Source organism: Miniopterus schreibersii (genome assembly GCF_964146895.1).
Source record: "Miniopterus schreibersii genome assembly, chromosome: 3".
Classification (NCBI taxonomy): domain Eukaryota; kingdom Metazoa; phylum Chordata; class Mammalia; order Chiroptera; family Miniopteridae; genus Miniopterus; species Miniopterus schreibersii.
Genome location: NC_138103.1, coordinates 66,941,888 through 66,968,451, shown reverse-complemented (window position 1 = coordinate 66,968,451; position 26,564 = coordinate 66,941,888). Strand labels below are relative to the sequence as shown.

Below are 26,564 nucleotides of genomic sequence, written 5' to 3'. Positions count from 1 at the left end.
GGCTGCTCACATGGTGCTTCAGAGAAGCAAGGGGGAAACGCAGAAATCAGTGATAGTTGCAGCGTTTTAACCCCACGTTCAGATTTAATGAACTTCCATTATTAACTATGCCATTTCCCCTGGACATCGGACACCCTTCTGGAAACCTCCCTGGAGGAACATTTGCTTCACCTACGGTTATTTGACCCTGAGAAAGAATCTGGACAGGGCTATGGGACCTGGTTTTTCAGAAGAAGCGAGTGAATCAGAAAATTCAAGTGTATACTCAGTGATGCAAGAGGTACATCGGTCTAGCTGTTGATTTTCCACTTGTTTCCCTCATGAAAGCAAGGCCAACCGTGATGAATTTCATAATCCCCAAACTGCTAATAGCCATTTCCCTTCTCCTTAGGCTCCTTAAACTCCTGACTCCAAGAAAAAGTTTCCTCTTATGAATGGAATTTGAGACTATGTTCATATTAAATCTTATAATCTCTAAACTCACCTTCCCTAGCTTTCTTTCCTTCCCAAGAAGGGCAGGGCATTCCGAAGGGACTCGAGAGAAAGAATCCTCTAAGGGGTTCCTAAGGGTTTACCTTGGCCCGGTTCATGTGCTGCAGGCAGAGACTGGCAGCAGGCTGGGGAATCCACGTTGGCCTGGAGCCCTTGACTCAGCCCCTCATCGTGGCCTTGTCATGGTACGTTAGGCATTCAGACAAAGGTGGTGTGACCGTGACTCACACTGCAGGATTGTTCTGTGTGGAGACCCTTGTGCCTGCCCACCCTGTACCCATCCCCACTGGGCTGGTGAGAACGTGACCCTTTTGTCTTCTGCCCTTGCCGTTGGTCATGGCAGCCAGAGGCAGCCCACGGAGCTTACTTTCCAACTTGAATGCTGATCTGTGTATCCTAAGGGATATATTTTTAAAGGAACAATTTCCCACGCAAAACTCTGGAATGTCTTTTGTCCTTGTTCATTTGCTGTTACGTGTGTCATTTACTCCCAATCTCTGACGTGTTTCTTTGTTTTCTGTGTGTTGCAGGCAGCATAGTCTACCTCGGGATGATGGTGGGGGCGTTCTTCTGGGGAGGACTGGCGGACAAAGTGGGAAGGAAACAGTCTCTTCTGATTTGCATGTCTGTCAACGGATGCTTTGCCTTCCTTTCCTCGTTTGTCCAAGGTTATGGCTTCTTTCTCTTCTGTCGCTTACTTTCCGGATTCGGGTAAGGTTTTTTCCTTCATATTTTATAGTAATGTGTTTATTCTTCATAATTGTACGTGTTCTCCACTCAAGAGGACCTCGTTACCAAGAAATTATCCCCTAACGCATCTCCTTCCCTAGCTTCGTGTCAGCCGTATGGGCCATGGCGCTGGTTCTTAGCAACACGATTATCAGCCTTTACATCCAGGAGAGAAGGCAACACATGTCTAGGTTCTCGTGGCTAATTTTTTTAGTGTTTTACTTCTAGAAAATGGGTATTGTTTTAAATGGATGGCTATTTCTATGGCAGAGCACATTTATAAATGTATTTTTTTTCTAAAAATTTAATTTACGCAAAAAATAGCTCTGGTCCTACATTAGAAACTAATTAAAGGTTCAAACCTTTCAGACATTCTCTTAAATCCAGGATAAGAGCATCTCCAGTAAATGTTGCTTTATTGATCTATATTAACAGCATATTTAACGAGGTAGGAAGCCTACTTCCTGAGATGTAATAGGTTTGTTTTTTAACTCCCTGACTTCTGTTGAAGTAACAGAAGTTGTGCTGTTAGCCAAGTGCAATGGCATAGCATAGCCAATGGTGTAGGCATTTTCCTTAAAGGACTTAAAGCACTTATTACTACTGAGTCAATCCACAGCTTAGGAAAACCCAAAAGCTCAATTAGGAGAGTCCAAGAAACTCTGCTTTGATAAAGAAAAAATTTCTCATTTTTTCTTGAGAACTTTATTTCTATTGGAGACATTCTTTCTGGGGTGTCTAGCATAAGATGAATCTATAGGACTCATTTAAAATAAAAATAAATAAATGCCCTGCCAGGCGTGGCTCAGCGGTTGAGTATCGACCTAGGATCCAGGCAATCGGGGTTCAATTCCCGGTTAGGGCACATGCCCGGTTGCGGGCTTGATCAGTGACTCTCTCATCATTGATGTTTCTATCTCTCTCTCCCTCTCTTTTCCTCTCTCTGATATCAATAAAGATATATTTTTAAATAAATAAATAAATAAACGAAGAAAGGGAAGAGACTGTGCTGGGTTATGAATTTGAGAAGCGTATCAGTTGTGGTTGTTGATGATAGAGGTGCCCACACAGCAAAACATAGTTTTGCCAAAAGAGAAGCTCAGAGAACTGCATGTTTTTTGAATTACATAAAGTAGTACTTAAAGTCAGTGCTAAGATTAGTAGGAATATAAAGCATCAGAAAGAAAGACTGCATAAGTGGGTTACTTCAAGAGGACAAAGATTTCCCCATGCAGACTAATGGGTCACTTTTATAGCTCATTCAAAATAATTTAAAATTTTTATATTATTTTCTGACACCAGATTTGTGTACATGTTTTTCTGATGTTCTTTTTTCATCTTCTTATAGCCCGTCATATGCTACATTCTGCACACGATGGGTACTTTGCAAATGTGAGACTAAATTGTGCAAGTTCCAGGATATTTCATCCGAGTTAATACATTTCAGTAAACCATTCCAGTAAACCTAGAGGGTCGGGAAGTTTGGGGAAGTATAAAAATAGTTTTTCCTTGGGAAAAAAATTTTCAGAATTAATCATTTGCTTTGTGATGGTGGAGGAAGGGGGCTTTTCCTCAGTAGAGGGGATCTTTGATGCTCAAACCTCTGTGTGAGATTGGCTTGCATACACTGCTGATGTGAGGAGGTAATTTGGCTCATGGATTACAGGGCTGCAGGCTAACTAATTCTGAGTGGATTGAGATACCTGAGAAAGAACAGGTATTATTTGGGGCTATTTGTTAAAGGACCTTCTCAGGGTCCATAGAACAAGACATTCTTACCACCAGGAAAGGCCAAGGTTTTCTTTTGCTTTCTGTTACCTACGTAAGTCAGGAGAAGGCTACTAGCCTAAGTTCTGAACTTTCCAGTCCTTTTCATTTGCAATCGTATCCAGGAAATTTCAACCATATCCACAGACTCAAAAGTACCTGACTGTGGCCAAATTAATGTGGCAATATTAATTGCCACTCTGGATTGTGACGTGGTCAGCCCAGTTAACTGCAGAGAAAAGGGCCATTATGGTGGCTGCAAAATACTCAAAACGAATGGACTGTCCAGAAGCCAATTCAAGGGCAGTGCAAAAGCAGAGACTGCTTGGGTATATTCATGACATCATCTTCTTCCCTGTTGCAGACAAATCATCCTTCAGCTCGCAGGGCTGCTGACCTCTAAATAACACAAGTTACCTGGCAGAGCACAGACTATGTATTGCTAACTCAGCTAGGCTGTCTGAATTGTGATGCCAGAGGCAAGTGCGCCGTGCCTTTGCGCAGTTGGCACAGGACTGGAAGTCCAGCGGTCTAAGTCCATCTACCCCGCCCTTCACTGTGGGGCCTCAGGTTCTCCAGTCTGAGTCATCTTCTGAAAGGGAGTGTGAGGATCAGGTGAGACAGAGTATTGACAGTAAGTGGTAGCGGAGGACATGGGGGGAATGTCTAGGGTCGCTCCCCATGGTCTGGCACTTCCCGTCCTCTTTGTCCTTCATCCGTGCCTTCAGCCAAGCTGCCTGTACTCATTGCCTCAGAGTGACAGCCCAGGGAGAGGGGAAAAGAGGCCTCTTTCTGGCTTTGAAACTTCAAGTCGTGCCCATGAGGGAGACAGAAAGAAGGAATCATAGGCAGAAGACTTGGGAGAAGCCAGGGCAATAACATGGAGCCTCCCTGCTCCCCAGAAGAGACGGAGATTCCCTCGGCTGAGGGCAGGGCTGAGAGGAGCCCGTGACTTACTCGCCTGGGGCCCAGGTGGCAAAGCACCCAGAGTCTTGTGAGATCGGCCGCCGAGGGGACCTGAGAGATAAGGTTAAAGAAAATGAAGAAAGTTATTCTTCTTCCTTGGCTGAGTTTATGGGTCGTGTTACCTACATGTGACATGTGATGGACCACCTCAATGACAGAGGATTTTTTCATAAGTTTTTAAAGTATAGTTGGTATACAATATTATTTTGGTTATACGGGGTTGGGCAAAAGTAGGTTTATAGTCGTTTGTATGGAAAATAATACAATAATTAATAAAAAACAATACAAGAATAAACTGTGTTTCTTGTACTCACATCTGTAAACCTCCTTTTGTGTTTCCTGTACTCACAATTGTAAACCTTCTTTTGCCCCACCCTGTATTAGTTTCAGGTGTACAATATAGTGGTTCAACATTTCTATACCTTATAGTGTGATCATCCCACTAATTCTAGTAATCATCTGTCATAATATTATTGACTGTATTTCTCTTCCCCTTTTCACCCATTCCCCTCAACTTCTCCCTCTGGTAACCATCCCTTTGGTCTCTATTTCTATGAGCCTGTTTTTGTTTTGTTTGTTCATTTGATTCTTTTGTACTTTTTTTTAGATTCCACATAAGTGAAACCATATAGTAGTTGTCTTTCTCTGCCTTAATATAATACCCCCTAGATCTATCCATGTCGTCACAAATGACACAATTTCATTCTTTTTTACTGCTGCATAATATTCCGTTATATATATCTCGCATCTTCTTTATCCTTTCATCTGTTGGCCATCAACTAGGTTTCTCTCAGCAGCCCTAGAGTTCATCTGGACACCCTGTCTCTGAATTGCTGGGTGGTCTCAGCCAAGTCTCTGTTTTCTCCAATTCCACTCCATTTCACCTCACAAAAACACTTTGGCACCTGCTCTACCCCTGAAACCTCGCTGGACCTTTCACGGGTATAGAGGAGCCCTGGCCCCAACATGCTTTCAGTCCGGTCATAGAGGAAGACACACTAACAGCTCTCTCGCTTCCACCTGCTGAGAACAGTTGGTGTAGAACAGAGATGACAGGGGCATGGGAAGAAGGGAAAAATAATGATAAGACTGAATGAGACCAACTTCCACACGCAGGCTGTTCTTATTTTGAAAAGCATTGCACTATTTAGACCTTTTGATTCCCATCGCTTATGAACTCGGTACATAAGCAACTGAAGTGTTGCTGTATCGCCTTTTCATTTAAACATACTTCATTAAAAGTTAAGCCAAACACTTAGGACTTTCACCCCGGAAACCTTGAATATGAGATCTTGGTATACTTACTTAGTTAAGCAGCTCCCTCCATTCACACCTGAGCTGGTTTGTAAATTGAGGAAAAGTAGGTGGGCAAGGAAATGAGGTCTAGAATGTTGGGAAGTTTTCTGTGGGTCTTTGGTGCTCAGATCCTCCAACGCTCTACGCGTTTCCCGGGAGCATAGCTCTTGCTATCCTTTTAGCTTTAAAGGTTCTTCTCCTAGACCCTCAGTGCTTATGACCTCAGCGAGGCCGTCCTGAGACCAACCTCCCAGTGTTTTTCACCACAGAAAGTCACTAGGAGTTCTCTTTTGTCTTCTTCTTTTTTTTTTTTTTTAATGTATCTTTATTGATTTCAGAGAGAGGAAGAGAGAGGGAGAGAGAGATAGAAACATCAATGATTGATAGAAACATCAATGCTGGGGATTGAGCTTGCAACCCAGGCATGTGCCCTGACTGGGAATTGAACCGTGATCTACTGGATCCTAGGTCGATGCTCAACCCCTGAGCCATGCCCAGCTGGGCTCTTTTGTCTTCTTGATAGCACTTACCGATGCCTTAAAATACTTGCTTTTATGTGTTTAGTGTCCCCCTCCACCAGCCTGGGAGTTCCAAGAGGGTAGGCACTGACAAGACAAGTATGTCTGCTCTTTACAGCTTAATTTCCTAAGGTGTGTGTGGTTGCTGTAAAGGTCGGAGTCAAAGCAGCAGCTGGAATAGTCTGACCACACAGACCTATGTGGATGGTGCTCCTAGAAGTGAAATAGATACGAAGTTGACTATTTCTTGATCTGTATAAGCAGAAGAGTTCTAGGTCAAGTGAACAAAAGTTTAACTTGAATCATAAAAACAGAGTCATGGCCCCTCAATCAGTTCCCAGACTTGAGCGAGGTTACAGATGAAGAACCCCTTGGGTGAAAGGGAGACTGGGTGCCCTTGAGGAAGGATCCCGGTACACTCCTGAAACTTTATACTGTTGTTCTTTCTCTGAGCCTTCTCCAAGCGACCTACAGTCTTTTACCAGGGTAACTGTGCATGAGGGGAAAGAAAATAATCAGACTTTTCAGGACTTACTTACCAGGCACTGGCTCTGAACTGACACTAACTCCTTCCAGGAGACCTAACATGTCACTGTGGTCCACCAGTCAGGGTAGGGACTTATGGAGGCCGGATGATTGACGGAGTTTTAGCTCAGGTTCATCTCAAAGTGGGTTCAGTGGGTTCTTGAATCCATCCTGTGGTTATCTCCCAGGTTCCATTCTATCACAACTGACAGAATCTTCACATTGGTACAGCACCTGTCCACTGGTTCCACACACTGAGAATCTCAGGGAGGAAGAGAATTTCTGGGTCCCAGTCTAAACCATCCAGTAATGGAACCATTAATCACACAGCTAGGACTTGAGTTGCAGTTCAGTCCTTTGGAACTAGTAACTCTGTGGACAAGTAAACTGTGCATCCTAAATCCAAGGTTAAGATGCCTTTGTGTTGACTTTATTGAAAATGCCATAGATTGCTTTATCTTATTTCACTGTTGAAGCATCACTAGCAGCACTAGGTTATGTTTTGTTTCTGCATATAAAGCAGGCTGGAAGGAGCTGTTGTTTTAGCCTGAGGACTATCTGGGTTTACCGTTTCATCTAAATGTGCTTTCTGCTTAGGTTACCACACCAAGTCATGAGTATATTTTCTCAGTAACATAAATATGTCCAGCTGCCATGTTCTGTGTGATGTTCAATATTTATTCAGTGCCAAGAGTAATTTTTCTGTTTTGCGGGAAAGAGGAATAGGGCATCACCAATTACTCAGCTGTCTCTCACTTTCCTAAGTGAACCTCACTCCAGGGAAGAGACGTTTCCCTCTCCTCTTTTGTTACAGAAAATTAGGAAGAGGGGAAATGGAATTGACACCATTGATTCATTTTCATTTGCCCAGGATTAAATTATTTGCTTCCAGTCACTGTCAATTATGGGAATGATGATGCTTCGGATACTGGGCAATGTCAGAGCTGGGAGCTGCTCACGGGGGCCTGGCACCGCTAAGAATGAAGGTCGGGAGAAAAATATGACAGCAACAGAGAGTAAGATGAAATTTCAGTATGTCTGTCTATCATAAGTGAGTGGACAGTCACTTCTCCCTCTGAGTACAGAGCCTCATAAATGCACACTTCATAGCTCTTTGCACTGTCCATCCACTAGCTAGCAATATTAAGTTATAGTAACCAGAATGCCTTTGTTTTGTAGAAATGAACTCCATTAACTGAAATTCTTCAAAGTTTTCTATATGTAGCATCTTATTTATTTCCACAATATTTTTAAGTAATTAGTAATGCAAAAATATTATGCCTTTTTTAAATTAGAAAATTGAGGCACAGATAGATTGACTTCCATACATTCAGTAGACCCCCACCCAGCTCCTCTGCATTTTAGTCTAATTCTAAACTGTTAGGTTTCCCTTCAAAGTAGTCTTTCTCTTAAGATATGTTGACTTCCTTATCATACTGAAAAAATACAGACCCATTTTAAAATTTTCAAAACTTTTAAAGTGTGTTTTATCAAACACCTACATAGTGCTTACCCTGTGAGAGATGCCGTGATAAGCATTTTATAAATATTGCCTCATTTAAACCTTGGCAGTAACCCTAGGAGGAAGACACTATTTATTCTACTCACTTTATAGATTAGAATATTGAGGCACAGAGAGGTTAAGTAGCTGTCCAAGGTCACACAATAAATCGTGTAGTCATACCCAGGCCATCTTGCTCCAGACCCCATGCTCATAACCCCCAGGCTGTACTGTGTCAGATTCAATGAAAAATGTCTGATTTCATAGGACATAATGTTCGATACATGATAGGCACAAAATAAAAGTTTTTGAACAGACTAGTTCAGGAAGAGTTCTGATTTAGAGAATCAAAATGGAAAGACCTCTCCTGATATGAAAGATGAGAGAAACCACTAAACTAGCTTTAATAAAAAATAATCATAAACCCAATTGTAAACAGTGGGTCAGTGTTTTCTTAGGCCTTTGTTGTCCAACAGGCCACATGTAGCAGCCAAACACTTAAAATGTGTTCAAATTAAGATAAGCTGTAAGTGCAAAATATAGAGCGCTAATTTCAAAACTTAGCACATATAAGAGAATGCAAAATATTTCATTAATTAATAATTTTTATGTTGATCACATGTCAAGATGATAATATTTGGATATATTGGATCAAATGAATGTATGTTAAAATTAACTTACCTGATTTTTTTGCTGCGTTTTAATATCTTTTCTAGAAAATTAAAAAATATATGTGGTTCACATGGTATTTCTATTGGAAAGCACTGTCATAGACAATGACTTTTATGGGAATTTCCAACATAAGATTGATCTTTGGACACACTTTATTTCCCAGTATACCCTTTAGCAAAGGAGCCGTTGGTCTCAAGAGAGCAGTAACAGAGCAAAAGTTCTTCTAGATTCAGTGTGTAATTGTGAAAAATTAGCCACATGCACTCGTTAGAATAGACTGTGAGCTCCTTGAAGGCAGGAACTTGTTATCTGCAAACCTGTACCACCAGCACCCGGTGATGTGCCTGGCCCAGCGTTTGGCTGAGTTAGGGGGTGGATGGGGAGATGATAGATGGATGGGTGAGTGGTGAGTATGTGGGAGGGCGAGTAGAAGAATGGATGAGTAGATATGCACCGTCTGGAAAAGTCTGCATACTTTTATCATCATTTCTTACAGTTCATCGTAATGATCATCTGTATTCATGACACCATTTAGGTGTTGTGGGAATGAATGCATTCTTCCAGCTCTCTCAATAGCTAGATTTTTTTTTTCCGGGCAGCGTTAGAATCCTGATTTATAGCTATACCTTTTCCCCTAGTAGCATCAGGTCTGCTGCTGTGGATGCTAGACTTCTGTAAGTTTGGGGGCTCAGGGCACCAATCTCATGGCAAACAAGGACTAAGGGTTGGATTGAAACACAATTTTTGCCCAAATTATTTGTTTACATCTCAATATTTTTAAAGTAGTTGTTTTCTACCAATTATTCTATTCATAGTTTATATAATATTAAAAATAGCAACTGCCCATATCAAAGAATATTATTCTGTAAACTGTGCCTTTGGAGATTGGAGGAAGGACTAAAGCTCTCCAAACCACCCAGCAGTTTAGCCCTGCCACTGGGCCTAGCAGATTCCCATTCTTGACTTGATGAGTGGTTCGATTACTAGTAAGTGTTCTCCTATTTCTATCTTGATTACTGGCAATAACCATGTGTCTTCTGATCAATATGGCAATCTCATTTTCTGTGCAAACCTAGCTCATTCAGAGGCCGTTAGATCTGTGTTCTTTCATCTAAACCTCTGAACAACCTCCTCTGTGATAGTCTGATAACTTTCATGAAGAAGAAGTTGCCGAAAACCCCATCTTTGGGGCTGCTGCTTTGAACTCTTTATTTCTGTGTCCAATTTAAAACATAATTAATTGGTTCTGAATTACTATGCAACTTGCTTGTGTCTTCCTTCCTTTTCTGATGATTCTGAGTAAGGATTAAAAGGATATTTTTCATGCAAATTATTTGTAAGCGTGATTCCTGGCACAGGCTACACCACTTGCTATTCTTATAAACCCATAATATGTCTTAGTAAAAGCTGCTGGAGTCAGCTCTTGGTGGACTTTGACCTCTGTGTATCATCTGTATGAACATGTGACTTTACAGCAGTTCTTCAACTTCCTCCTTCATTCTGGTCCCCCATAGAGCCCCATTTCCCAGTGGAAGTGGGGAGCGGAAGAGCGAGGCAGAGGACTCTTGACAGTCACACGGTGAAATGAGTTAGGATGAAACTATTCTTTGTTACGTGCTCACTGGAGAGTAAAGCACAGCCGAATTACTCAGTAGACTCCCTCCTCAGGACAGGAAGTCATCAGGCTTCCCGTAATTTCTCCCCTAAAATGTCACACTTCAGGCCATGTTAAGTACAATTACTCTTTTTATCTGCAACCTCCCTCTTCCGTTGCAGAAACCTGAACCCCTCTCCATCTCAGTAGCCAGCATAAGTCAGTATGACGAGAGGCAGGGACAAACACAGGCCACCCCTGAGCTGCCCCGACCTGGAGTCGGTGGGTCTTACGGCAGTCAGGCTTCCCCGTTTCTCCTCGGGGTTCGTGGTTCGTGCAGACAGTGATGCTGGGCATTCCCCTTCATCTTGCTACTAAATTGACTGAACCTATGTGGCTCACCCTCCCAACAGAGGAGAGATTCTGTCTGTAAAGCTGCTATACCCTTTGCCTTACGCAATATCCCGCTCATGAATTTGTCTTACGTTACGGAGGAAAAGAAGTGTTGAAGTGTTTCATGGTACTCACCAGATGCTTAGTGTTGAGTCAAATACAGACCTTTCCAGGGACTGTGTGTGTCTGTGCACATGCTCATGTGTAGAATGGGCTGGGAGAGGGCTCCCAGCTCATTCTAGGAATGTATTTTAATACAGTTTTGTTTAGTTAGTTTCTTTATATTCCTATAATTAAAGTTGTACAAACCTAAAATTAATATTGTTAGGGAATAATTCCTGCTCTGAAATTCCAGATATCAATGTTCTATTTCATTTGGGTCAATCCAGTTATTTTGAATCCACCCATATAGAGTGTGGATTTTCATTATTTGCTCTGTGCCTCCTATTACTAAGGATGATTAAGATTTGACCCTTTTGACAGCTAATAAAATAGACTTAATATCCAGTCCTGAGAAGAATTCCTTATTAAGCACCCGGACCTGATTGCTTCATCTTTGTAAACATAAATGATGTAAACAACATATAAGCATTCTGATGGATATGGAAATACTAGTAACAGTTAACACCACAGCACACTGTGTTGTTTTTTCTCCCTTAAAGGACATCACAGTAAGATGAGGAGCAGTGTTTTCCCCAAAGCAAATGGTCAGCCCACAGTCAGAAATGTGAATGCTTGGGGGCTGTATAGGCCTCTGAATGTGAAGAACTTTGCGAAGGATTTAAATAGACTCCCTCTCTCATTCTTTAGGTTCATTTATCCTTGCTGCCTGTTGTATAAACATTGAGAGACATCCATGCAAAAATAATCACCTTAAAAAAGAGGCATTGAATCAAAGCCAGCTGGATTGCTTATATGCCCTTAAAAGTTGGTATCCTCTTTTATGCAGTGTGATTTGTTTAAAACTAAACAGGCGAGTCTACAGTCTTCCTCTTGCCTTTTTAGTCACCCTTGGGTACATTTTTCTTGGTTCAGCGCCGCCTGGCATATCTTGACATGCAGTTGTGCCTTCACAAAATGTGAGTTATTGCTCTTACATATGAAATGTTCAGAATCCTGACAAAACATTAATTAGGATGTGAAAAGTCAATAAAAACTAGGACTCTTTTTATGCATTGAGAAGTGAGACCACAGATTAGGGACCTGGGATTTTATGAGGCAGAGAAACGGATGCGTCACATCAAGTGAAAAAAGGGAGTAACGTTCGATGATTTATGACACAGACATTTTATTTCCCATTAAAATTGTGTGTTGTCATGAAACCATTTAAAATCTATTCAAAACTTTGTTGAATTTTTCAATTCAGCTAGCTGCCCATGGTTTGAGGTCCTTAGGAGCCAACAGAGTATTGTGTGTGCCTGACGAGGTATGGCCCAGAGCCAGCTCTGACAGTGCCACACACATTTGTTTCTTGTTAGGGGGTCTGGTTGATGGACTGGGACCTGGCTGGCTACCCCTGGTGTGAGGGCGCTAAATTGAGCTGCATCTGAAGTCGTGCGGAGTCATACTTCTAGAAATTTTAGGTACAACTGCTACATTCATAGCCCAAGGGAACAGATATAGATGCTTAAAGTTAGTGATTTTTAAACTCTTTGAACAGCAGCTCTCATTAAGAAACACATTGGGACTCATTATACATTATGCATTTCCCCCCAAATATGTATACACATGCTTTGAGTAATTATAAAGGCGGTGTTTATTAAAATACATTTTATTTTCAAAATTGAGCTATCAGCTGTTAAAGCATGTATACGTTTTTGGAGGACACCCTGTGTATGTACACACCTATACATATGTACATGACACATTATACATAGGTTTCTAATGAAGACAAAAGTTTCGTGAAATGATATTTATCATTATCACTTGAGTGGCACTCATATCTTTATTTAATTTTTAAAATACTGCTTAACAGCTACTAAGTTAATTTTGTAGCTCACAGATCGAAAACTATTGGCCCGAGTAGTCTGCCTGTACCCAGGACGCCCACGTCACTGTAAGCAGGGCGCCCCCGTGACATGGCGCCGTATTTTGACCTACCAGTTGAGGCAGTGACATTACAAATCCTGTGGTTCATTTAGTAGATCCAGTTTCCTTCAGATACGGCCTTTCTCCAGATTCCATTTGCTAAGGTCACCACCAGAACTTCTTTATCATATCAAAGGCTCTAAAGAAATCAGTTACTGTTAAATGGATAAACACATATTTTACTCCTTGCCATCAAATTTACATTAAATTGATTTGATGTCAATATCAATTTACCTTACAAAAATCTGAACATAAAGGAATCAGCATATTTTTTTAACTAAATCACTAGGTGTTATCTCTACATCTTGCTTACATTGGTCACGTCTTTAAATAATATTTAAGAATGCCTATATTGTTTGGAATGATAGATCTTAGTGTTTTCTCATATTACCTTACTTTCTGAGGCAGTGGTTATTAAAATTTGGGGGTCAAGACCTATTTGAATGATAAGAGCTATGGCTCATCTCCCTGGAATGAACAAAATTTTTATTCAACGGACCCGCATTACAGAAGCCTTAACCTGAGTAGAATAGAAGTCACCAATCATATCTTCTCTCCAGAACTCAGTCAGCATCTCTTAGAATTACCCTGACTGGAAAGAAACATTGTACCTCATCCTGTTGGTATCTACACCAGTAGCTTCTTAGTTGATCCTACCCGGGCCCCTTGCACATGTGCTCACTCAGCAATGAATCTACTGGATTGGGACCAAAATCATGCTAGGAAACAACCCTGTTTGTCCACACATCAGCCTGATTGGGAGCAGCTGCTGTAGGGGAGCAGTAAGAATAGCTGGAGACAGCCTCCCAGAAGTGTTTGAAGCTGTTTCCAAAGTCATCAAGTCATGGGTGGGACATATCATACTAGTATCTCTTTTTAAAATGCATTTATTAAAATATTCACTAGATTGTACCAAATATTGTAATTTTTGACAAAAATGTAGAACATTCAACACTGAGCTGAAAGCCCATGTGACTCTTAAGCTAGTAAGATCTGTAAACCACCAGTAGGGCACCACTGCCCCCTTTTGGTAACCTAGCTTAATTGCAGGTTCAAGGTTTTAGAAGGATGGGAAGCCTATATTACACATAGAGATCATAATATTAGAGTTATAAAATAATGGGAAGTGTCCATTATTCTATATGCTGGACAGAGAGGGCCTGTGCTGTTAGAGCTTGCTTTGCTTCCGCCCTTTGCATTTCACTGACTGTACAGGCCCTGATTTCACGTGTTCTCTGTGCTTCTTGGCAGGATTGGAGGATCCATCCCCATCGTGTTCTCCTACTTTGCGGAAGTGCTGGCCCGAGAGAAGCGAGGCGAGCATCTGAGCTGGCTCTGCATGTTCTGGATGATCGGCGGCATCTACGCCTCCGCCATGGCCTGGGCCATCATCCCACACTACGGTAAGAGGCTGGCCTCCCACCAGCCAGGCGGTCACCTTGTTTTCAACCCGCCTCCATTCCTACCTTTTTTCTCTTCTACATGCTGGTTTGAGAAGAGCACTCTCATCACCATGTTTCTCCCTGTTGCGATGTCTAGGCTTTTCCCCCCATGCAGAGGTCTGTATAAGGTAAGACCTTGCCAGGGGGTGTGTATGGAAATACTGTCTCATTTTGCTGTCTTTAGAGCCATTGCTTTCATTTGTTTCCTATGTGCTATCAGCTCTGGGGTCCCTGCCCAGGTGGACCCACGAGGATACACAGAGTATAATCAGCATATAAGGCAACAGGACCCCCTTACAATTGTCTGGTGACTGTAATATACACCAGGCGCACACAAGTGCCTCTATTGATCCCCTCTGGGACCAGTCCAAAGCTCAGACTGTGTCAGCCCTGCCTCTTCCAGCAGCTCAGAGCTGGGATGGCAGCAGGTAGGGTCCTGTCTTGTGGACCGTTCGATTTGCAGAACATAAGAGGTGACTTTCCTGTCCTTGCTCCACAGACCCCTCCTCAGTTCTCCTAAGTCCTTCCTGCTCCTGCCACCCAGAATACTTGAAGGTTTCATGTTTCTGAGCAGAACTGTCCCACTCAGAAGCCACAAGCTCCCAGTTGCTTCACCCACAAACAGAGCAATTCAGGGAGAAGTAAACAGAATCCAGGAATCGAATTTAATGTATAAGGAAAGGAGAGGGGAGGCGTTCTGGTTATATTTGTGTGTGTGTGTGTGTGTGTGTGTGCACATGAGTGCACACACGCACAAACAGGCTCGAGTTTGCAAAATATGAATACTATATAAATTAAAACCATGTGTGACGAAAAAACTCACTCTTTGTCTAAAATCTAATCAATCTGAAATTAGATTTCAGAAATAATTCTTGGCTCATTTTCTGTTTTTTCACCTTTTAAAATTTTATTTATTATTTTTAGAACAGAGGAACTTTTCATTATAAAGCATAGTTCTGTTAGGGAACAACCTTAAGTGAATTCAGCTCCTTGCTAAAATCAAGACAAGACAGAAGTCAGTATTCGGATGCAGCGTCTTTTATTTTACCATTCCGAGTTCTAAAATTCATGTTGTCCCACCTTTTCTTTTAATAAACCTAAAATGTTACGTACAAAACAAAATTGTGTTTAACAACAACAAGAACAATACATAAGGAATTGGTTACTTGGCCCGAAGAGAACTTTTCTTTGCCAAACATTTGAGTGTAGGGCACCAAGCTCAAGGGCCTGGCTTACCTTTTTTAGACTGTTCACTCTGGGCCAGAGATGCCCTCATACTGGCAGTTACCCATATTCATCACAAAGCTCGTCTTCTGCCACCTCCTGAGGAATTTAAGGAGCTTCTCCTCCTTCATCTGGGACCTGAGGACCTCAGCCACCCTCAGAGCCTCCCTCTGCAGGGCTGCATCTGACTCCCGCCCCACTCCACTGGTGTCTCAAATGGAAAAGCCACTGCGCTATCATGTAAGTAATTGCTTCTTAGCAACTATGTGTAAGGAGCCAGAAAGGAGATGTAGAGCCTGAGCAGAGTGCAGCTGTACCCAGCATTGTTCCCAGAGCCACTGCTAGTCCATATGCAGCCTTTGTGCAAATTAAAATAAGGTATGTCGCTCAGGCGGACGCGGTTGTAGCCCACTGGCCATCTCTGCCAGGTACTCACACAGGGCACCTCCTGGCATGGATTCCTTCTGAGGCCAGCCTGTCCTGTGTCTCAGCCTCTGCCAACAGCACAGCTCCTTGACTCTGGCCACACTATTCTCTGGAGCAGCTGGGCTCCTGGGCTTATTGCTGTCTCCTCCCTCGTCTTCCCATCCCATCATATATCAGAATTTCTCCTGCTGGCCTTCCTGAGCTCATAACTCAGACTGGCTTTTGCAGCCTGCGTATTTCCACCAGGCCTGAGCATGGCTGCTCTTGTTTTAGTTTTTTGGTTTTTTTCTCACTAGGCCTTTGTTCCTCAGGCTTCTGCCTTTTACACATCCCTGCCCTCGAACTGTGGGCGGCTCCAGATTTTGGCTCTGGCCTTGCCAACTGTCAGTCAGTGGCTGACCCTCAAAAATTTAGCCTGATCTCCACTCCTCAAGCACTCATAAGATATTCTTGTTTATAGCAAATGGCTGCTTCATCCATATATAACTGGAAAAAGGGGAGCTTATGGACCATAAACAATGCATGAAAAGCTACGAAAACAATCACAGTACAATAACATTAAATGCATCCGAGGCTCCCATTAATTTCTGTGTTGAAGGAACCTTGAGAAATAATGCCCTGGTTAAGAAATCCACAACAGAATATTAAAACCCTATGCCCGTGCTTTTTAGAAGGCTTTCTATGGCCAGAAGTGTGGCAAAAACAGCAGATTATTGCAATTAATCCTGTATGTATGTCAGCATCAACAGGGGAGATTTTTGTAAACTCATGCTGATTTCATTGTTAATGCTCTTACGACACGAAGAGTTTTAATTTTTCAAAATAATTTAAGTTTTAAAATCCTGTGCTGAGGCCTCTGGGGGTGATGATGTTCTATAACCTGGTGGGGGGAGGGAGTCAGAGGTATTCATTTATAAAATCTCACCAAGGTGGGTGCTGAAGGTTTGTGCACATCGCTACATGGATGTTACACCTTTTCATGAAAACTTTTTTAGTGGTAAAGCTAAGATTTTTTTCCAGATATGCTTCTATTTATTTATTTTTTAACTAATCCTTTAAATTACAGTTGACATTCAATATTATATTAGTTTCAGGTTTACAGCATAGTGGCTAGACATTTATATGACTTATGAAGTTATCCTCCTGATAAGTCTAGTATCCACCTGGCACCATACACAGTTATTACAATACTATTGACTACATTACCTGTGCTGTACTTTATATCCCATGGTTATTCTGCAGCTACAAACTTGTACATCTCAATCCCTTTCCCCTTTTCACCCAGCCATCCCGCCCCCTCCCATCTGGCAACCATCAGTTCTGTGTATCTATGAGTTTGTTTCTGTTTTTCCATAACACTTTTTAATAAATGTTTACCACTTCTGCCACCCCCTGAAAACACCCAAGCTGGGGATAGTTTTTGAGGTGAGACCCCCAGGTGGTTCTCCCATGAGCCTGGTTTGCGATTCTTCAGTTCCCTGCCTCTCCCAGTGGGTGATCTCAGAAGGCCCGGGGTCTTCATCATGTGCATAGAGGGAGGGCTGTGAATGGGAGCAAAGAGCGGAGCAGCCTGCTTGCAGGGTCGACCCGGTCAGTCGCACTGGAGTTTCTGTATTGTTAGTTTCATCCAGGCTACAGGGTTTTTCCACCCATCAGGTTTGGAATTGCACTTTAAAAGTAACTTTGACATTCAGATGTCTCTTCTTTTCCATGACACATCTTTTTACTTTACTTAAAATAGACAAGGGGTTTAAAGTCCATCCACTTGCCTGGCAGCCTCTGAAAGAATGAAATCTTTCTATTTCCCTCTGAAATTCTGCAGGTGTAAAACAACTGAGGGTCAGGTCTTGGCCCCTCTTATGTTGGTAATAGGATTTGCTCTTGAGGGAAGGAGTCAATAATTGGCATCCACATGGCAAGTATTTAAAATGACAAATACGTAGTCGTGAGAGGCGAACGTGCTCTTCCTTGTTTCTGGGTGTTGCCGTCTGCATTTATTGCGAAGTGGTCCGTGCACAAAGCCTTGAGCCTGATGATATGAGGCTTCAATTTTGGCTCCAGGCAAACTTCTGATGCAAAGTAGACCTTCAGCTGATCGCAAAAGATGCTGGACGGAAATCTGGAAGGGTTCTTCTGCAGTCAGACACACCACCAGAAAGGGCTGGTGAAATAAGACGTGGGCTGTGCCCGGGATTCCTGGTGGACGGTGGGGTCCACCTGGCCTGTGGAGGCCAAGTGTCTGAAGCAGCATGATGGGGCTTTACCTTCACGTCACCACCCGGGGCTGAAAGTTCTGCTGGAGATGGATGGCCACCAACATCTGAAGGTTCCCAGCATAAACTACCTCACCTGCTCTGACAGGACCTCAGGAGGCAGAGAGCTTGGGTGTCATCATGCCAGGCCCTGTGACCAGCTCCATCCATTCGGGAGCTCCTGAGCTGTTTCTCCCCCTGTGGCAAAGAGCAGTCCCCATAAAGCAAGGGAGGCGGGAGAACGGCCCACCCAGAGGAAACGCCCTTGCCTCAGAAATCAGGTGCCTGCAGCAGCTGAGACCAGGGGTTAGCATGTGGCTCTTCTTGACCCCGTACCTATTCTCAAGCCCATGACATCTGACCCACAGTGGGGGTCAGACAGCCATTCACAAAAGAGCAAGCACTGTGTGTGAGAACAGATCCTTCAGCCTTCCTCCCCCCACCCCCCACCCCCCACCCCTAGTAATCAGGACACCTCGGCATTTACTGGAAGCCCCAGCGCCTTAAAGGGGAAATGGGACGGGCGCTGAATCACAGGCACTTTCCCCCTTGGCTGCAGGCTCCGTGCTGCCCGTGGCAGTGCTGTCCACTCCATTAAACCCTCTGTTGTCATTTTCTCTTTTAAATTCGCGTGTGAATCAGATGAGGTGCTCTCCCTGCAGGGATGCAGAGAGTTTGCGACAAGGACATTCCATTAGCTAAGTGGGAAGGGTTTCGGTTCAGTGGGAAAGTGCCTCAGCTCCTAAAGCCCACAGCTCGGGGTGAACTCAGGCCAGGAGCAGCCTCGGGGCGTCCATCTGGCCCCACCTCCACCACAGACCTCACAGGGCCACGCTGGTGGCACCCAGAGCCAGAACCCAACCCAGCCCTCCCTCCACCCATAGCGAGGAGCAAAGTACCATTTGGCAGCGGTTAGGGGTGGTGATGAGATGGGGAGCAGGTATGACTACATGGGGTAGCCCCTGCAGGGAGAATAGTCTCTTGGTTGCAGATGTGGTTACATAAACCCACAAGTGTGTAAAATGGCACCCAACTCTACGCACACATTGTACTAACGTCGCTTCCTACTTTCGACATTGTACTACAGTTATGTAAGATCCAGCCGTTTCTAACCATTTCAGGAAACTGGATAAAAGGTACATGGGATCTCTCTATACTATCTTTGCAACTTTCTGTGATTCTAGAATTATTCCAAAATTAAAGTAGGGTGGAAATGACGAATACTTTTCTGAAGGGCATTTTTACGTGTGGCGTCACACTTACTCTGCCAGTCTGGGGAGCAAAAGCAGCAGCACGTGGTGTTCCCATTTTTCAGATGGAGAACCTGTTGCATGGGAAATTTCTCATTTCCCAAAGTGACACAGAAAACGGGAGGTGAGAAATGTCAGCCAGTCTTCTGATCCTCATTTCTTCAAAATGTTCTCCAGACATGACAAAGCTAAAAACTTTCTCAAGGAGCAGCACAGAGGGTTGTTTGGAGCCATTTTAATGACCTGTTTAGTGAGTGTCTTGTCTCTGAAGAGACAAGCGATTTTTACATCACACGCCTTATGACCCACAACTTCATAAATCTGTGTTTCCTTCAAATGCTACATTAGGTCTTCTCCCCCCACGCCCCTCCCTCCCAGCATGTGACTTCACTGGCACCTCCTTCCTCCAGGAATCTAAGAGCATTGCCCACCCGGCTGTCCTGCATAAGAATGCAGAGAAATTCAGCTCTGCCTCATCTGGCTCCAAACTCACATACCCCACCTGTACTAGTCTGCTTGGCATGCCATAACAAAATACCACCAACTGGATGGCTTAAACAACAGAACTGTATTTTGTCACAGTTCTCAAGGCTGGGAAGACCAAGATTGAGTTGCCAGTCGATTTGGTTTCTGATTAAGTGCTCTCCACCTGGCCATCTTCTTGCTGTGTCCTCACAGGGCAGAGAGAGGGAGAGAGAGACACAGAGAAGGTCGAGAAGGGACCACTTCCTGTTCTATATCTGATTAGGGCCCACCCTGCTAACCTCACTTAACCTTAATTGCTTCCTAACACAGTCCCTGTGGAGGTTCCAGCTTTAGCATACAAATTTTGGGAAGATACAGTTCAGTCTGTGGCACTATCCTTTGTGATCTTAGCAAACAGAAGGCCCTTCGGTCACCAGAATCACCCCTGCCACCCATCCCGCCCTTTGAAAGCATTGGAAGTTATTAACTTTTTCTGGTTTTCATGTTAGATATCTACTGCAAACCTAATTCTGAAACACTGATCTTCTTTCTCTCTTAAATAAGACCTTATGATATCCTTGGGGTTCCATGTGAACTCCCTATCTCATTTCTCTGAACATTTCTGTGTTCTGAACTAGACAAAATCCATGTCTGGGTGTCTTTCTTTGAAAATAACTATTCTGAAAATACCCTTGCTGGGCTGAATTCATCATTAACCTTATTAGATCCTTTATCCAAGGCTTACAATTAGCAGCATTACCAAGTCTTAATAACTAACTGCAGAGCTTCTAAATTAACTTTCACCTAAAGGGACATAAAAATCGTCAGCTGTTAGTGTTCCTTGTTTGAGCATATGATCATTCACCAGATTCCCATCAATAATACTGAAGTGGCTTAAAGGGCAAGAGATATTTAGTTTTGTGGGAAGGTTGGTAGAGAAGGCTACAGGTACACGCTACATACCTGGACATCACTTTTCTTCCATATGCACAGTGGGGTCCCAGAAGCAATACTTTCTTCACTTGCCCGGATTGTTAAGGTGAAAAGTTGTAGACCTGCCCATCTGTTTTTTATGAGTACAATAGTCTTTTCTTTGTAAGGAGTAAGCCATACTTTAATTTTTACATACCCTACCAGCAGAGGCTTTGGTGCCAAATGACCTGGAAGTTCCTGTTCTTTTATGGGCATATTTTGTGCAACTGTCTCTGTCAAAAACAAACTTAGACTTGCTCTGTTGCTTTTAGAATGTCTCAAGGCAATCCCAGTTAAACACCCAGGGTGTGACATCATAGCAAATGTGGCCATTCAGCACAACTGGACCACACCGAGGATATCTATGTAACTACTTCCATAAGATGCACAATTAATGCTTAGAATAGAGCTTTAGGTGGTTAAAGGGATGGAGTTTGAGGTTGAAAGCATGATGAAGGACATCTAAATATGCAACTAAGTAATTCCTAAAGGCATCCTTCTCAAGTTTGAAAGGTGCTTCTTTTTTAGGAAGTGCCTGATCTTTTCGTAGAGTTGGAGTATGATTCCACCTGAGGACACATTGAATTGCATTGTTCACTTATTCCTCTGTCTCAAGCTTAACCCCCAGCAAGCTCTTCAGCCTGGAATGTACAAGACAAAAAGCAGTATGAGGCTTGGACAGGACACTTGCAAAGAGGTTGGAAAACAGTGAGCCTGCGAACTCTATAAGTGGGTAATGGCAATGGTCAGGCTCTAAGTCTGGCAAAATTAAAGGAGGTGAAATATGGCAAAAGAAAACAATGTGGGCTAGAGCAGGGTGGGATGGTTACTGTAGATATTAACCCAATGAACTCTCCTTCTAACAAGAAAGTGCTCTTGCTGCTTGTTTAATCCAGTGGTACTAGAGAAAGATGAGCTCTTTCAGCCATTTCCTTGCCCAGTCTTCTCAACAATTTGAAGCATATCTTAATGAGATGACTGGCAAGGGTTAGGAAATATGTTGAGGGTCATGGAACAAATATATTGTTTATATGTAAACTTAAATTATCCTACAAAGAAACAGATCTAGGACTTTGCCCCCATTAGGCTGAGACTAAGTCTTCATTTAAATTACTTGATCAGGTGCAACACTGCACTTAGGGTGTGGTGAACATTTGGGGGCATCTCCTCTGTCTGGCCCCATCTGGAAGCCAGAGATGCTCCTCAGCTAAGGTGAGAGAATGGAAACCCCTGTCGTGGGTAACAGTGAGGTGCCCTGACCCTAGGCTTTGCTCCTCATGTCCCTGTGTGGGTCTTTGGGCTCAAAGTGCTCTCAAGTACTGTGGTAGATTTGGGAGTTCAGTCTTGCTGGGCCACTCTGAACTCCACTGTGCTCCATCACATACAAATAGTGGTATGTGTTAGATGGAGGCAACACATTAGTCTAACAGGTTACGTGGGGAGCTGGGGAGAAGTGGGGCAAAAGGGGAGGTGAGTTGTGAAGAGTCAGAAGAGTCTTGTTTTCAGTTGACTTAACAGTTGAAGACTGAGATGGCCAACTGAAATATCTTAGTGACCAAGCAGGTGATGGGAGTGAATGAAGCTGGCAAGAAAGGGAACGAAGTCGATGAGACGGTCCATGCCCTCTCTAGTAGGCGCCAGCTACTAAGCTGCAGCAGATTTAGCCATGCAGCTATTGAAGCCCAGGGTGGCCAGATGTGATTTACCAAGAGAAGGCAGAATTCTGGATATTTATACAAAGTCTCTCTAATTTTTAATCTAATAATTTTTAAATTTATCCTTATAGAGATATAATTTACAGATGCAGTAGGCAGATTAATGACTCCCCACAAAGATGTCCACATTCTAAACCCCAAAACCTTTGAATAGATAAGGTTACATGCAGAGGGAAATTAAGGTTGCAGGTAGAATTAAGGTTGCTACTCAACTGACCTTAAAATAGGGAGATTATCCTGGATTATCTGGTGGGATCAATGTAATCACAGGGCTCCTAAGAAGCAGAAGATAGAGCAGGAAGAGAAAACCAGAGAAGTGTCAGCATGGGCAAGATCCAGCTTGATGTTGCTGGCTTTAACGATGGAGGAAGGGGCCATGAGCCAAGGACTGTGGGCAGCCCTGAGAAGCTGGGAAAGGTTAGGAAGCAAATTATCTTGCTGACATCTTGCTCATAGTGCAGTGAGATTTTGGACTTCTGACCTCCAAAATTGTAAGATAGTAAATTTGTGTGGTTTTTAAGCCACTAAGTATGCACTAATTTGTTACAGAGCAGTAGGAAATGAATACAGCATGCAATAAATTTGTCACTTTTAAGTGATGAGATTTGACAAAGGTATACAACTGTGCAGCTACCACCTCAATCAAGATATAGAACAGTTCCATCCCTAGAAAGTTTCCTTGTGCCCCTTTGCAGTGGATTCCTAACACCATCCCTGATATGCTTTTTGTCTTTTCTAAAATGTCATGTAAATGGAATCATACCATATGTAATATTTGTGCCTAGACTCTGATTTGGCATAATGCCTGTGAGAGTCCTCCATGTGGTTGGGCATTTCAGTGGTTGGTGCCTTTTTGTTGCTGAGTAGTATTCCACTGTATGGATGGACCCATCTGTCGATCCATTCAAGGGTTGATGGACTTTTGGTTGTTTACAGTCTGGGCTATCATGAGTAATACTTTTATATACATTTGGGATTTCATTTCTCTTGGGTAAATACCTAGGAGGGGGGTGGCTGCATTGTTTGGTAACTGTGTATGTTGATGTTGATGAGAAACTGCTAAACTGTTTTCCTTAGTGACTCTATCATAATCCTGATTTTTTTCAAAAAAGTTTCCAAAACACTATATCAACCTAACAGAACACACTTGTAAGCCAGGTGCCAAAGTTGGCCCAGGAGCTGCCAAGTTTAAGACAGAAAGAACTGAGCTGACCTGGAGGGGGAAGAGGGGGACCAGCTTGTGTTGATGTTGGATGGTGCCTCTCTGGGAGTCTGAATGGGAGGAAGATTTCACAGTTAGGAGAAAGGTAGGTGGGACTCCTGGTCATCAGGAACCTGTGGGACAACTGTCCCCTTAAACCAAAGGGAGTGGAGCTGGGGCTCCAGGGGAAGAGTCCCAGGAGCAGAGAGAGCAAGAGTTTTGCTGGGGTCCTCTCACACCCTTCTTGGGTTTGGTGCACACCTCTGCCTTATTTTGGGGCCAGAATTTTTAGAATTTTCTTTATAGCGTCAGTGAAAAATAAGCTCTGAGCAGTTTCTGGACTCTCTGAAGCCAGAGGTCAAATCTTAGTCATCTTTACAACCTTTGCGGTACCAAACATGCCTGACCAGACAGCCCACAAGGAGGGTTTTGTTGAACTGAGTCCCGAGCCACGTGATAAATGACCTGCCGGGGATGTTAGAGCCCTCCACACATCCAATCCGGGTTCTACTTAGTTTCACTAAATAAGCTTGTACCGTGAGGCTTTTTTCCCTTTGTGAATCAGCAGTTTTAGGACGAGTTCCTGTCTGGATGGCGGAGGTGGCTGAGTCTGGAGGGGGGTGCTGTTGTGTAGTCACGCGCGCTTGGCTCAGACCTCCGTCGGAGCTGCTGCTTGGAACAGCAGAACTAGAAGCAGCTCGTCCATTGCCTGAGATTTTCCACCGCTGAACTACTGATTATCCTAACTGATGGGGGTGCTCAAGATTCTGGGTTTTTCTTTCTTTCTCCTTTCCTGCTTTTCTTTTCCTGGCCAGGGACTCACATTTCAAGAACGCATTGTATCAGTGGCCTTTGCGGCGCTGGGGGGAGCCAGACTGTTGCATTTATTTATAAAGTGTCAGGCGCCCATTAGGCTCTGCACCATCCGGAGACTTTCCCTGCTGTTAGGAATCAGTTCCAGCCAAATCAGATCCACTTGGGCCCTTCTCGGAGAAAAGCCTGTCTGCGGGGTAACGGTCTGAAGAGCACCGAAACACAATTGAAGGGTGGCCGGGCAGAAGCTGCCACGGCGACCTGAGAGTTTGTGGCTGAGCGGAGGAACCTCACAGTGGAGGCTTTGGAAAATCAGAAAGTTGACTGTCATGCCGAGCAGGGCTGCACTCCAGGAGGACTCTCGGGAGGCTGGGGGGATGGAAAACTCCAGAACTGAGCAGCTAGAAAGGCAAGAAAATGATCAGTGTGCCCTCCAGACTTCTGTGGTTTTATGTTTGAGGCCGAGGTTGCTCTCCCAAGGGGGATGGGGGACACTTTGTGGTGGGAGCAGGGGGGAGACACCCCCAATAACCTGGGCAAAAGATTTGCTGTCAGTCATTCTCTTTAGTAGCATTTAAGGAGCATTTATCATGTACCATACACTGTTCTGAGAAGTGAACACATGTTAACTCTTTAATTTTTACAACTATCCCATGAAGAAGTGCTATTATATCTACATTTTACAGGTGAGGAAACTGAGACCCAGCGAAGTTAAGTGACTTGCCCAGCTAGTAAAGTGGAGGAGCTGGGATTCAGCACGCAGCCTGCCTGACACCACACTTAGTAGCTTCACTGAACTGTTTCCCATTCTACTGGTGTGACACCCAGAAGCCCCTTGTACCCCCTCTGGCTCATGCCCAGCTTTCCATCAGAGACTCTCCAAATTCAGGGGCAATGCTTTACTTCCCCTCCCCCTCCTCCCCTTCCCTCTCCTCCTCTGCCTCCAGGATGGATCCTCCAAATGGCCAAGCCAGGAGAGCAGGAGAGCAGAACCAACATTTGTAGAAACTGGCTGAAAAAGAAAACTCCATTGACACCTGCCCTTTCCACCCTCACCCCCTCTGTCTGCCAGGCTAAGGATCCCATCCTGGTGGGAGGAGGCAGTTCATCTGCTCAGTGCTCTTCCCACCCCATCTGACTCTGCAGTGCCATTTGTTGCTTCAGAGCCTGCGGATCTCCTCTGGACAGATGAGGTTTGCTCCCAGCTTTCCAGTCCCTCCCTCCCTCCCTCCCTCCCTCCCTCCCTTCCTTCCTTCCTTCCTTCCTTCCTTCCTTCCTTCCTTCCTTCCTTCCTTCCTTCCTTCCGATGGACAGTTAGGAATAGGTAGAAAGGTAGTGAAATGGACAAAGACCAACTGCTCCTTGCAGGAAGTCCTCCCAGCCTCTTGACCTTTTATTTCCATTTGGACTTGGAATGCGAGTCCTCCGGGAGAGTCACTGACTAGGAGCCCTGTCAGCTGACCCTCACCCCTTTAATATCCTCCCACCTTCACACTCACCTGCACACAAGTCCCTTCTTTTTCAGCTCTGAGCCTCCAAGTTCCAAGCTCATGCGTAGTTGGCCCTCATCTCGTCCTGCTTACAGAGGATAAGACGGGGCCCGCAGGGCAGAGAGGATGTGTATCAAGTAATGGTGCGTGTCGACAGGGCCCATGTCCCTTGGGAGTCAAATGGCAGAAGGCAAAGCCCTCTCTCCTCTTCAAAGCCATGCCAAGGCTGGGGCCCTGATGACGCAAAACTGAAAGTGAGGGAGAGGACGAGGTTTGGGGTGAGAGGAGGTGGCTTGAGTTGGCATTCTCCTAATACGTAGGGGAGTCATTCTGGAGAAAATCAGATGATGCTTGTCACAGTGTATAAATATGTGCACTCCCACCTAGCATGCCCCATCCCTGGTATATGCACAGAGAAATTCATATGTCGACCCATGTGGGACCATAGCTGAGGATGTTCTCAACGGTGTTGGTTGTGAAAGGAGATGGTTGGAGCAATCTGTCCACCATGAGGGGAATGGGTTTGCAAAAGGTGGTAGAATACTTTGCATCATTAGAAACACAATAATAGATCATAAAAACATGCTGAGTGAAAAGAGTAAGGAATGTTTCAGTGCCATTATGAAAGTAAAATGACACACTTCTCATTTTATACAAATTTGAAACTACACTTAAACACATTGGCAGTAGGGGTGGAAGGAAATGTTGGTAAAAGGGGGAAATAAAGCTGTACATTGTTTGTATGATGCTGTTGATAGTGTGGTGGGGGGACG

The 26,564-nt window shown here is 43.9% G+C and overlaps 1 protein-coding gene across 1 annotated transcript in view; it reads left to right on the top strand.

Moving 5' to 3' along the window:
- Positions 1-26,564, top strand: part of SV2C (synaptic vesicle glycoprotein 2C) — a 141,733-nt gene that overhangs the window by 58,694 nt on the left and 56,475 nt on the right. The window contains exons 3-4 of the mRNA XM_081131708.1: positions 1,023-1,203; positions 13,793-13,944. Of these exons, the coding sequence (XP_080987834.1) occupies positions 1,023-1,203; positions 13,793-13,944 (333 nt within the window). The remainder of the gene's footprint in view (positions 1-1,022; positions 1,204-13,792; positions 13,945-26,564) is intronic.